Source organism: Staurois parvus, unplaced genomic scaffold, assembly GCF_062004578.1.
Source record: "Staurois parvus isolate SC_StPar_1 unplaced genomic scaffold, SC_StPar_1.0 ptg000153l, whole genome shotgun sequence".
NCBI classification, from domain to species: domain Eukaryota; kingdom Metazoa; phylum Chordata; class Amphibia; order Anura; family Ranidae; genus Staurois; species Staurois parvus.
Window position 1 is genome coordinate 20,609,702 of NW_028317949.1, and position 14,138 is coordinate 20,623,839.

The window sequence follows — 14,138 nt, forward strand, 5'->3', positions numbered from 1 at the left end:
AAAACATGGATCTCTCTTCACGTGATAATCTTAACAAATACAGCCAGCCTAACAACGGGAATGAGAATTATTCTTGAATATGTGGATACATACATCATTAATGATTCTTATTATTATTACACAGTATTTATATAGTGCCAACACTTTGCTCAGAGCTTTACAAAATAAAGGGGGCAGTACAGTTACAATACAATTCATTATAAGAGGGTTAAAAGGGAGCTGCTAAAGAGATCCTACAATTTAAATGGAGAGGTATAAAAATTAATAACTGAAAAATGAGTTGATGGAGCAAGAAACATTCCAGTTGTTAATTAGCGGAAAGATAGGTTTCCCTAAAGAGATGAGTTTTCATGGATTGCCTGAACACAGAGTATGAGATAGTTGGATGGATTGGGGTAGGGTGTTTCAGAGGAAGGGAGAGGCTCTGGAGAAGATCTGGAAATAAGCATGGGAAGAGGTGATGAGAGGGGGCTAGAGAGCAGAAGGCCTTAGAGGAGTGAAGGGGATGGTTTGTGTGATATTTTCAGATGATGATATAGGTTGGAGCACAGTTGTAGATAGCTTTATATGTTGTAGTTAGAATTCTGAATTTGATGCACTTGGCAGACAGGATCCAGTGAAGAGATAAGCAGAGAGGGGACGACATTGAGTTGTTGGGATAGTTGGATGGGTCTAGCAGCAGCATTCACAATAGACTGAAGGGTGGATAGTCTGCATAGAGCTAGAACAACAAAGAGGGAGTTGCAATAGACGAGACGATAACAAGGGAGTCAATTTTGTGGTGTCAGCTGTTAAGAAGGGGAGAATTTTGGAAATATTGTGGAGATTAAGGACACAAGATTTGGACAGTGATTGGATGTGGAGCTCAAAAGGGCAGTCAGAGTTCAAGATTATACCCTTCACCCTTGCCTGAGGGGAATATTTGACTGTAATGCTCCTGCTCTCAATAGAGAAGTTGAGTAGGGGGTGAGTACACTGAGTCTCAGCACGTGATGCAACATCCATGAAACAAGACAAGCTCAAGAACATAGTACTAATTAAGTTTTACTCCTTGCTTACCTTACCTTGGCTTATTCCACTTCAGTAAAGTATGCTTCATTACATTGCATTTACTATCATGTGCAGCAAATGAATGGCATTTGTTTTTTTCTTTTAAATCATCTCAATAATAATAGTAACCCATTCTCTTTTATGAAAAAAAAATGGTTCCAGATAACAATATTAATTTACATATGGCAGAGATGCTGTATTTACTAACCTGCAGCAAGCAGCGATCCTTAAAAATATATCCAGTTAGTTTATCTAAGTGCATCAGACACTTGTGATAGCGGATGTGATGGGTCAGCACTGGCAGCATCATCGCATGCTACAATAAAAGATAAAGTTATTAAACCTTTAAAATTACAAGACAATAATGAAGGCAACAAAAAAAACATTTCTTAGAGCCTAGTCAACAATGGTGTCATTCCAAGGTTCCAAAACATTATACAGAAAACATATGAGAGCACCTTTGAAGAGTATGAGTCTCTGAAATTTGTATCTATAACAAGAGACATACAATGAGGTTACTGTTCCAGATCTACTTATAACAAATTGGATTTTTTAAATAAGGGATACTTGCCTTTCTCATGCCATAAAACAAAATGATAATATGCCACTAAACAGACAGCACATAATGATGTACCAGAATACTGGTAGATGGCTAAGTATGCACCAGTCAAGCCATGCATACAATGAATTATTTTAACTGAGAACATGCCTAAACCTCTGCAAGGAGCATCATTATAATGCATGCGAAAACGAAATGGAGAATGTTCGCAAAACTATTGTTTTATAACAAGCACTGAACAGTACGAGTTCTTCAAAGTAAAACTGCCTTATGGTAACATACATACCAATTATAATGACTCAGAAACCAATCTGCCAGAGTGGCTACCTAGAAGATCATGCTGAATTTGAATTACAGCTGTCAACCCAACCAGGGGCTTGGGAGCCATTTGTGGTACTCAGCTGCAGTGAATATTTTTGCTGCCACCCTCTTAACAGCTGCTCCACTTTTGTACCACCTGTCAGTCCTGAACACGGTAGGAAAAAATATTTTGATGCAAAATTCGCAAGCTTTTAACAATTCAATCACAGTTTGCTTGGGACTAGTGGTGCTCATGGTAGCATAGCATACCTAATAATAAGCACCTGGCAAAGGTAACAAGGGTCTGACTATAGGAAAGTGACTATGGTTTAGAACATTTTTATCATAAAGGAAAACTACAGTGTATCAAGTGTACTGAGCACAAACCTATTCTAATAGTTAAAAGTATAACTTGATGAGATAGTTACGTTTGTTTTAAGGTTACATATTTTTCATATAACTATTTTATATGCATGTCATATGTACTCTCCAGCGCTTCAGGAAATGGACAGCCGAAGGGAAGCCAAAGGGAAGCCAAGGGGACCAGGACAGAGGCAACCAAAGGAAGATACTTCAGGGGTGCAGCCCTTCTCAGACAGGGAGATCAGCCACTAGATAAAGAGTAAACAGGTGGCACACACACCTAGTGCATTATCCAAGGTGTATTCACAAATATAAGAGACAAAAACATACTCACAGACAAAGCATGTATAACAAGCTTTTGCATTAAGAAGATGGCAACAACGGCAAGCAAGGTGTTCCAACTGTCAGTGCGGTCAAATGGTTAGGCTGATAACATCATCCATTACATTCTTGATAGCGGTAAATCCTATGTTGCAGTTTTGCTTTTTCAGTGTGAGATTCTGCCTTCATTGGGAATTTAAAGTGGAACATACCATATTTGCCGGCGTATAAGACGACTTTTTGACCCTTGAAAATCTTCTCAAAAGTCGGGGGTCGTCTTATACGCCGGTACACATGTTAGGGGGGCTGCGGCATTAAGTACAGGGGTTTGCAGGGGCTGATGTCTCTTACCTGGATCCAGTCCCACGACGATCCGGTCCAGGAAGCGCGGCGTCTCCTTCAGTTCGGCCACTGGATGTTCGTGCGGCTGCTCGGCTCCGCCTCCTCACCGGTGATTGGCCGCCAGAACTGTAGCTCAGGAAAGGCACACAGGCGGCCAATCACCGGCGAGGGGGCGGAGCCGAGCGGCCCCGCGAAAATTGAGTGCCGGAGCAGCAGGTAAGTGTTCTGTGTAGAGGTGCTGCTGCAACCACATATGCTGGCTGCAGCAGCACCATACGAGAACAGGGTCAGCAAGTCTCAGTGGGAGGAATAGTGCCCCATCATTGGTGTCACTGATACCAATGATGGGGCACTATTCCTCCCACTGATACCAACGATGGGGCACTATTCCTCCCACTGACACCAACGATGGGGCACTATTCCTCCCCCCCACTGACACCAACGATGGGGCACTATTCCCCCCCCCACTGACACCAACGATGGGGCACTATTCCACCCCCCACTGACACCAATGATGGGGAACTATTCCACCCCTCACTGACACCAATGATGGGACACCATTCCTCCCACTGACACCAATGATGGGGCACCTATTCCCCCCCACTGATACCAATGATGGGGCACTATTCCTGCCACTGATACCAATGATGGGGCACCATTCCTGCCACTGATACCAATGATGGGGCACCTATTCCCCCCACTGATACCAATGATGGGGCACTATTCCTCCCACTGACACCAATGATGGGGCACTATTCCTCCCACTGACATCAATGATGGGGCACTATTCCTCCCACTGGTGTGCATTGGAAGAGGGGTAGTCTTATACGGCGAGTATAGCCCAAACACTACATTTTAGCAGGAAAAGTAGGGGGGTCGTCTTATACGCCCAGTCGTCTTATACGCCGGCAAATACGGTAAGTAAAAACCTAAGTATGTTTAAATCTACTAAGAAACAGGGATCCAATCCTGTGACTGGAACAGACTAACTTCAGAATAGGTAAATATAGGCATCTTTCCTTTTACAGGGTAGATAGAATAGGCTTAGAATGGGGGTGGGAGTAGATTTAAGCTTAGTTAGGTTTTTACTTGCCTTCCACTTTAACTAAACAGAGTATCAAATACCAATGAGATCTCAAACATCAACCCACAAAAAAGGAATTTTGTAGATTCTATATATGCGAGTACAGTACAGGACACAGGCAGAGTATTCATATACCATAGGTTACAGGCATGTACCTACAGGTGACTGGGCACTGACAAAGCTAAATTCTCTAGAGTGATATCCCTGATAGGCTCAAAGGGCAGTTTCTGCAGAGCAAAGAAAACTAAGCTGAGACCCCACTCTATGTCCTCAGCTTTTTAGCAAGTGTTAGAGTGAACCAATGAATAAAAGGGGAAAGGCATGTGTCCTGTACTCCAAAATATAAAATTTACAGGTACATATTCAAAATTCTCTTATCTTAATAATACAGTATGGGCCATAGATAGAGCATTCATACACTATGGGAAGTTCCCAAGCAATAACAAAAAAAAAAGAAAAAAAGGGGATGCGCCAAAACAAGGCAAACATAACTTTGTCAGCAGTCCCAAACAGCGAGAGACAGAAGACCCAACCTCTGAGTGCCGCTGCAAGAACTTTGCTGCACTAGTAAAAGATAGACACCCACCTTGTAGATCTGAAAAAGTACAGTATGTAGAGAAGACTAGGTGTGTTGCCTTACACAACTGGGATAGAGAGGCGGCTTGGTGCTGAAAATGCCCATCAATCTGTTGTAATGGGTGAATGTGCAGTAGGAGATTTCAATTTTAGAATGTAAGCTCTTACGATTAGATTTTTTTGTCCATCATGCGAGCAGCAGCTTTGAGGTATATCCTAATGGCTCTGACTACATCCAGGTAAAGTAGGGAGATTTCCTTTGAATGTTTAGTACCAGGACATAGGGATGACAGAACAATGTCCTCATCGAGGTGGAATAATGAAACCACCTTGGGGAAAAATAATTGGGCATATGATAATCTTGTCATTGTAAAGTATGAAAAAAAACTCTTTACAGAAAAGGGACACCAGTTCAGAAACATGTTTGGCAGATGTGATGGTGACCAAAAAGGCTACCTTGAAAAAGAAATTCTCTAGGGCGATATCCCTGATAGGCTCAAAGGGTAGTTTCTGCAGAGCAAAGAGAACTAAGCTGAGACCCCAAGGAAGCACAGGGTACTGTGAGGGGGCTTATTATGAGATACGTGTCAAAGAAAAGTTCTTTCAAGGGAGAGTGACATCAGAGGCCTTTGAAAAAGAACAAACGGACGAGGCCAAGACCTTATGTTTTAAAGTGTTTAAAGCCAAGTTCTGATCAAGAACTGTTTGCAGGAAGGCCAAAATGCAAAGGACAGCACAATCTCTGGGATCAAGATGCCTGTGTTTACATCAGGCAAAAAAAGAATTTAAAAGGGCAATAACAGATTTCAGCAAGGTAGAAATCACAAACCCATCTTTAAGTTTTAGATTTCAGCCATGTCATTAAAACCAGACACTGAAAAGAGAAATGGAGTAGAGGGCCTTGAGATAGCAGATCTGGCCTGTTGGGAAGAGGCCAGGGGTTGACTGCTAGAAATCTATGTATGTCTGTGTACTGGATTTTTCTGGGCCAGTCTGGTGCAATTAGAATCACTGTTTTCCTCTCTTGCTCTATTTTTTTGAACAGACAGGGTAGGATTTCTACTGGAGGGAAGACATAAATTAGCCTGAACGTAGATACCTGAGACCAGAGCTGGAGGATTCCTGGTTCTGGCAAGAGGTCATTTTTCTTTGAATCCGAGGGCTAGGATGTCCACATCCATTTTTAGCAAGTGACAAAATGTTGTGTTGGAGAGTTCTTGAGTGGAATTGGGTGATTGGTACCATCTCAAAGGGGGGCTACAATTAGAACTTTCTTTTCTGAGAAAAATACTTTTGATTGAAATGTGTCCACAATCAGATCCATATATTCCAGGTGAAGGGAAAGCTGGAGAGCAGATTTATTGAAATTGATCATCCAGCCAAGGGCTTGGAGCTACTGAATTGTTCTCTGGACATTTTCTGATAGCTGCAAGGGATAGGAGCCCTTTAGAAGAAAGTATAGATAATCTGTGACTTGGATTACCTGAGTTCTGAGAAGGGCAATCAGAGGTGCTAAGACCTTTGTGAATACTCTGCGAGCAAAGGATAGGCTGAAAGGCAGTGCAACAAACTGGGTGTGGTAGTTTGCCACTGCGAAGAGCAGAAAACGCTGATGAGGTGGATAAATGTTTAACATGCAGATAGGCGTCTTGTATGTCCAAAATGTGATGTGTTCTCCTTTGTCTCAGAGAGACAATTATTGACCTTGAGAATTCCATGTGAAATTAAGGAATATGCTGAAGGATTTTACATGCCGAATAGGACAAATACCCCCATTGGGCTTTGATACCATAAACAGGTTTGAGTAGAATCCTTTGAACCTCTCCTGTGGTGGTACAGGCACAACAACTCCCTGGAACAAGAGGTGCTTCAGGGCAATCTGCAAAATTAACAATCCTCTTGGACAGTTTTTGTTTGATTTGAAAGAGGAAAGGGGTGAGGTGGTAGAGTTTTGAACTCTATTTTGTATCCGTTTGAAACCACTGACTAAACCCATTGGTCTGGGATGTTTGAGACCCAAAAAGAAGCAAGCTGTAAAAGACCACCCCCCACTCTTAGGAGGAAGAAAGTCCCTTCATTGGGAAGAATGTTTTGGTTTGGTGGCATTTGTGGGGCATGCCTTGCACACAAAAAAAGGAAAGGCTGAACTTTGGTTTTGAAGCTTAAGTTTGGTTAGAGTAAACAAGTGCTCTGGATCAAGAGGAAGATTATGGGCTTCTGAGTAGGGTGGTGGTGGGACCTTCTGCTGTGGAAATATAACTTTCCCACCTATGGCCTCTTTGATAAATTTTTCAAGTGCCTCACCAGACAGCCATTTTTCTTGGAAGGGTATACATGTGAGGAACCTCTTTCCATTTTGGAAATATATTTCAAGAAATGTTCTAGGGCATCCACACAAAAAAAAAACAGAGCAGAAGACAATTGCTGTAATTGCTCTGTAACAGCATATTCATAAAATAGAGGGTCATGTTGGTTGTTCATTGTCCAAGTCAAGTTAGCTGCTGTTTGACATACTGAAATTGCAGTGAAAGCTGATTGAAGGGCTGGGCTGGCGAGATTAAAGAGAGCTTTTAAGAGTGTCTCAAATTTCCTATCTGCAGAATCTTTTAAAGAAGGAACCTCTTTAATAGGTACAGTGAGATGTGTGTTTAGGACAGAGATGGCAGAATCAATCACAGGAATAGCCCACTTCTTTGGAAAGTTTTCACTGGACAGAGTTCAGCAAAGATTTTGAGGGCAGCTATTTTTTTGTAGGAGTGACCTAATCGTCAGACTGTACATTCTATCTGTTCATGCACAGAGAATATTTTAAAGGATTTTGCAGGCCTCTTTGTACGCATAGGGGCATGGTGAGATGGAGGAGAATCAGGCTGCACAATGTTTGCACTTTTGTGGACAGAGGCAATAAGCTTTTCAATTTTATCAAGCATGTGCTCTAAAGCTCCCTCTTCAATACAGTGACCATCGGGGGAAAAGAATTCTTCCACTGTGTCCTTTAATCTTGCCACAACAGCCTCTTCATTCTTTCTGTGATTGCATCCCCTAAGTCAGGCATATTGGGATCTGAGTTACGCTGACAAAGGGAAGTAGAAGAGACATGGCGTTTTGGGGTACTGGACAAAGATGGCTGTAATCGGTCTGAGGAAATGTGACACAGATGCAGAAAATTCTGCTTTGGTCAAAAAGGGTGCGTGTTGTGTGCCTGAACTACAGCTAGAATTGAATGCTGAGTCTGGTGTTAGAGCCTGCTTCCCTTCAATGCAAGGGACGAATCATTCTGAAGTTGAGTGTTTTGCGGGCCTTCAGCAGAGCAAATGTTTGCCTGCAATTTTTCATTGACTCCCTTTCGCCTGGTCTTCACCTAGCTACAAGTGAGGTACACCTAGAATAAGGCGCAGAGTGTAGAGTAAGCAAGCCCCTAATGAACATGCAATAACCCAGGTTTAGGCTGTTTGGTTGAGTTTCAGCTCCAAGTTTGAAAAGTTTACACTTTGGGGTAAAAACATTCCAAACACTGCCTGTTTTTACAGGTATGGTTAAAGATACAGGGTGACCATGTCTTAACTGTTTATGATGCTGGACAGCATATAAAGTCCCGGCTTTAGCCTATCACAGTAGGCATACTGACCACCCACACAGCATGGGGTCTAACTACGGCTCCCAAGGTTTTACTGAGGTTGCACAGATCTGGATACATTGCTTCTATATTGGCAGCAGAAGACAGAGAGTGACAGTGAGGGATTGACCTCATCTGGAATATGCAGCTCAGTGTTGGGCACCAGTTCACAAAAAGGATACCGGGGAAATGGAGTGCAACCAAACTAATAAGAGGCATGGAGGAGCTCAGCTATGAGGAAATACCTGAATTTATTCTCTTGAGAAGAGGAGATTAAGGGGGGATATGATCAACATGTATAAATATATTTATAGTCCATATAGTGAACTTAGTGTAGAGGTATTCAGTTTAAGGTCATCACAGAGGACAAGGGGGCACACTTTACGTCTGGAGGAAAAGAGATTTAATCTCCAAATACAAAAAGGCTTCTTCATAGTAAGAGCTGTGAAAATGTGGAATAGACTCCCTCAAGAGCTGGTTCTGGCCAGTTCAGCAGATTGTTTAAAATAAAAAATGCCTGGATTCCTTCTTAAATTCACAAGATATAACTGGATATTAATATTTATAGGTAAAGTTGATCCAGGGAATATCCGATTGCCTCTAGAGGGATCAGAAAGGATTTTTTTCCCCTGCTGGAGTAAATTAGATCATGCTTTTTTCGGGGGGGTTTTTTCACCTTCCTCTGGATCAATTGTGGGTATAGGATTGTGTATATAGAGGCGTTCTATTTTTGTGTGTGTGTTTTTCTCTGTGGGTTAAACCAGATGGATTTCTGTCTTTTTTCAACCAGACTAACTATGTAACTATGATTGAAGAAAAAAAAAGATAAAGCAATAAATAAAAATAATAAACTAGTTAGGCTAAGATTTATTTTCTCCATGAAAAAGAAAAGGTCCATCACTTTCAGACACTAGCACAAAACTAAGGACTTACAAAGTGAGTTAGGGCTATAGGAGAGGTGCCCAGGAGGCATGTCCTCTAAAGCTTTACCAGAGTCCAATCACATCTATACTGCTTGGTGTGTGTTCTGTACTGTACAATTAGGATTTGGCCTTTGCCCGTGTCCTGTCTAGGTAGGTTAATTGGTTCCTGTCTAAACTGGCCCTTGTATGTGTATATATGAATGTGATCTAGGGAATCTTAGATTGTATGCTCCTTGAGGGTAGGGACTGATGTGAATGTACAATATATGTAAAGTGCTAGGTAACTTGTCGGCGCTATATAAATTCCTGTAATAAATAAAAACAAATAACTTACACAATAAAGACAAGGATGTTTGTGTTTTTTTCAGCTGCGAAGCTGAAATATATTAAATGTTTCCTCTTAGGTTTAGATATGCTTACACCTTAAGTTTAGTTATTTTTAGTTTTTTTAATCAGCACAAAGGATGGGGGCAAAAATTGCAGGCATGGTCAGCCCTCTTGACAAGTGTCTATGACAGGTTGATATAGACAAAGGAGAATTGCCTAAACATTTTCTCACTAACAGTACATATTTTGTATGTTTTTACAGATCATAAATGAAATAATTACTGTGTATCATATAATACATTATACAATGATCACGTTAATGATCAGATTTACATAGAGACATAGAAAACCAGGGCATGTTGTAAGGTACTATGACTTTGCAGATAAAAATGAAGAAAGGTTTTCCAAATGGATCAAAAATTACCAAAAATAAAATAATACATCTAACATTTTTTCTATGAGTTGTTAGATGCAGGCGGGATAGGCTTCTCTAAAGAGAAGGGTTTTCAGGGATCGCATAAAAGTGGACAGAGTAGGAGATAGTTGGACAGACTGGGGTAGGGAGTTCCAGAGAAACATAATTTTATGATATATTAAATAGATTGGAGTATTAATTTGAACAGAATCTCTTGGAAACTCAAGGTCTTTTTAAGAAACAAATTGAAAAAAAAATGTAAATGTGTTTTTCTTTGTCCAGGGAAAAAGGAGATTCCATTATACTATTTGCTTTTTTTATTTTTAGGGTATTAAAATAGCATTTTTGAACTCGTCCTAAAATCCATTTTTTGGAGTCCATTGAAAGACAGGAAATCTTTCACCTTCGAGTAACACTGCAGGAGGAATGGACACTGACAAAAAAAAAAATTAATATGATCATAGAGTGGTGGGATCTGTGTCTCTAAATGGATTCCGAGAATGCCAGGCAAAAGGAACAGAAGAACAATGTCCTGGTTAAAGGATAAGTTCACCTTTTGAGAACATGTTACATGTTTCACCCATTTTTAAGGTGGAACATGTAACATGTTTCCAATGCTGCTGCCTCCCCCCTCCCTCTGACAGATGTATGGGGAGAAGTTCCCTGTACTAGCTGTAAGATTTGAAAGCAGCATGGCTGTGCAGGGCATTCATTCTGTGAATGCATGAGCTGTAAGTCACGACAGCCTTAGCTACAGTGCGCTGTGGTAATTCATTGAATCTTCCTGTCAATATATCTGCTTGCCCATACATCCTGTACGGGCAAGCAGATATACTGACAGATCTACAGGAGATCTGCATGGCACCAGTTATCTGCTTATCGCTGGTGCAATGCTTTACAGGCCCCAGCAGACAAAAATGATAAAAGCGCTTTTTTTTTACCTGCAAAAAACATGTGCATATATTATTTTTGTGCAAAAGGTGAACTTATCCTTTAAGGTGAAAGCAAAAAATCTTAGGCAAGGAGGAAGTCCTGGGCCTTAAATCCACCTTGCTGTTATGCAGAATCAGTAAGGGTTCCTTGCAGGATAGGGCTACCAGTTCAGAGGTGATGAAAACAAGAGATACCACCTTATGAGTAAGTGTAAAGAAAAGGTATATCTCTAGTGGGTTCAAATAGGGGGTTCTAAAGTGCAGAGACATCCAGATTCAGATTCCTAGTCATGGAGGATCGAACAGGGGGACCTGCATGGAAGACTCCCTGAACAAAGGTCTCAATCAAGGAGGGAGTATCCAACTGTTTGTAAAAAAATAAATAATTAAAAGCTAGAAAGTGCTGAAACCTGACCTTTGATAGTTCTGAAAGCTAAACGCTGGTGCAAACCAAGCTTTATGAAGGAGAGCATTTGTCCCACAGAGAAATGCATAGGATAAAGCCCCGAGACTCACGGGAAGTATGCCTTCCATGTCTGATAATAGATCTTGGGGAGTGCAGACTTGCTTGAATTTAACATTATGAGGTTGAGGGTTTGCCGATTCTAATTTCTGGAAGGTGTTAGTCAATGTAAGCATTTTTATAGTGGATAATGTGAGTGCTATTGTTTTTAACTTTAATAAATGATGTATTGTGACTTTCTCTTACTGCTTTCGGTATGTACAGTGGATATGAAAAGTCTATACACCCCTGTTAAAATGTCAGGTTTCTGGGGGGCGTGTCCAAGATGTCACATAATCCACAGCTCCGGCGCCTTGGCAGATAATCCGCTGCCATCCGGGCAATTAACGGGCATCGAAGGTCTCCCCGACCTTGCCCGTACCTGGAGGAGGGGAGCGCAGCAACTTTGGCCTCTCTCCGAGGCAGCTGCCATGCTCAGCCTGGCGGAGCCTGCCGCGGTACAATCCGCTGCCAGCCGGGCAGTGGTGAACCCTTGGCAGGTACTGGAAGCCTCTACAACCCTGCCCACGCCTGGAGGAGGGGATTGGAGTAGGTCTGCCCCCCATCGGTCGCGCCGGACGACCTCGGCCTGGTGAGTTTTTTATTTACTTTTTCATTGCCATTGCATCTGGGGGAGAGGAGCAAGGAGAATTGTGGATATGCTGATAGTCACATTCCCTTCCCATGTGGAGTTTTTCAAGCGACATATGCCGACCATGAGAGTGGGAGGCATGGAAATTTGGTGAGTGCATACCCAGAAGGGGGAACATTTTTTTCTTGAGCACGTGGTGATTTTGGTTTTGGGAAGTAAATAGAAGACTATCACATTGGAATGAATTTATGGACTTTAATTTTACCAGTGTTTTATTAAGTTTACAATTTGTCACTTTAAAGATTGATTCTTGCCCACAGCACCACTGAATCTTTAGGGTTCATTTATTGTGTATATACACAAGACAGTCCCACATCTTAAAGTGATATTAACCACTTTCCCTCCAGAGGATTTACCCCCCTTCCTGACTAGGCCATTTTTTGCGTTACGGCGCTGAGTTACTTTAACTGACAACTGCGCGATCATGCAACTCTCCATCCAAATGAAATGTATGTCCTTTTTTTCACACAAATTGAGCTTTCTTTTGGTGGTATTTGATCGCCTGTGCAGTTTTTATTTTTTGTGCTATAAAAAAAATAAAAAAAACAAACAACAATTTCGAGAAAAAGAAAAAACAATATTTTTTACTTTTTGCTATTAAACGTGTCCAGTAAAAAAATTTTAAAAATCAAATTTTGTCAAATTTAGGACAAAATGTATTCTGCTACATGTCTTTGCTAGAAAGAAAAAAATCCCAATACGTGAAAATGAATTGGTTTATGTGAAAGTTTACAAATGGCGGTTTAGATACTGGAATTTTTTATTTTTTTTTAACGAATAATGGCAACGATCAGCAACTTATACTGCAGCTCTCATGCTGACACTGGAGGGAACTGACTTGGTGTCACTGACATCCCCAGTGACACCAATAGGATGATCAGTGCTAAAAAAAAAAAAAAAAAAAGTACTGACACTGTACTAATGGCACTGCGCAGGAAGGGGTTGATAAAAAGGGCGATCAAAGGGTTTACTGTGTGCTTAAAGTGTTTTACTCGGGAGCGGTGTGTTGGTGTTCACTGTAAGCACACTGCTTTGGATGGCTGTGCACAGCCATCCAGAGCAGTGTGCTCGAGCCAAAAGGGAGGAGGACTGTTAGTAAACAAAGCAGCACTCCTCCCCGTTGGAGATCCTCGGTAATTACCGGGTACCAGCAGGTAATCATGGGCCGGGACCTGGTGATTGACAGTCACGGCTGCATATGGCAGTGGCTCACGTGCGCCCTTACCCGGAAATGCAAAATCACGTATATATACGTGATTTTGCGCACCCCTGCCGCCCAATAGCAGTATATCTGCTATAGGGCAGCGAGGATGTGGTTAAAGCTTGACCATTGTTTGAATTACAATAACAAACATGTTATACTTACCTGCTCTGTGCCAAGGTATTGCACAGAACAGTCCCCATCCTTCTCTTCTCAGATACCCCGCAAATGCTCTTGGCTCCTCCTCTTCTCCGTATACCAACATAGGGAGCACTTCCTATGGTGGCACACATCTAGGCTCGTTCCTGAACCCCACTGTTTTTGTCTATTGCTTCAGCTACTATCAATTTGCCCAGCGAGGAGGGAGAGTGCCAGGAGAGCCTCTGTTCTCGTGTACATCACTGGATCGTGATCTGGCTTAGGTAAGTATACGAGGGGCCGGGGGATCCTCTACAAAAGAAAGGTTTTTTTTACCTTAATGCATAGAATGTATTAAGGTAAAAAACCTTAAGTCTTTATAAATACTTTAGAATCCATTTAGAATACATTCTACAGAAAAAGATTTTGTTAAACCTTGTATAAATGATAATGCCAAGCATGGTATTTAGGAACAAAGTCAGCAATGTTTCAATATATGCTTTTTAATATCCCGTTAAATAGAGGGACCATTAATTTCTAAATCCATGGAGTGCCATTGAAAGCGAACATTTTAAACACTTTTACTCATTCAAGCCAATCATTCTTCAACAATTCTTGTCTACAAAAAATGCAATGAAACTTCTAACCTCAAGTAAATGCTCTATTTCTACTTTTAGAGTAATTGACGTGAAATAAAAAAAATGTTGCAAATCCTTATTGAGATTTCTCTGGTTGATAGTAGGCAGCACAGTGATATCTCTCAATGAACAAGGAGAGTTTTAGATTATAATTTCTAAAATCTATAACTGTAGTCACCAATTGTAATACAAAAAAAAA

The 14,138-nt window shown here is 41.3% G+C and overlaps 1 protein-coding gene across 1 annotated transcript in view; it reads right to left on the reverse strand.

Moving 5' to 3' along the window:
• Positions 1 to 14,138, reverse strand: part of DROSHA (drosha ribonuclease III) — a 392,901-nt gene that overhangs the window by 158,519 nt on the left and 220,244 nt on the right. The window contains exon 17 of the mRNA XM_089674845.1: positions 1,259 to 1,366. Coding sequence (XP_089530971.1) covers positions 1,259 to 1,366 — 108 coding nt within the window. The remainder of the gene's footprint in view (positions 1 to 1,258; positions 1,367 to 14,138) is intronic.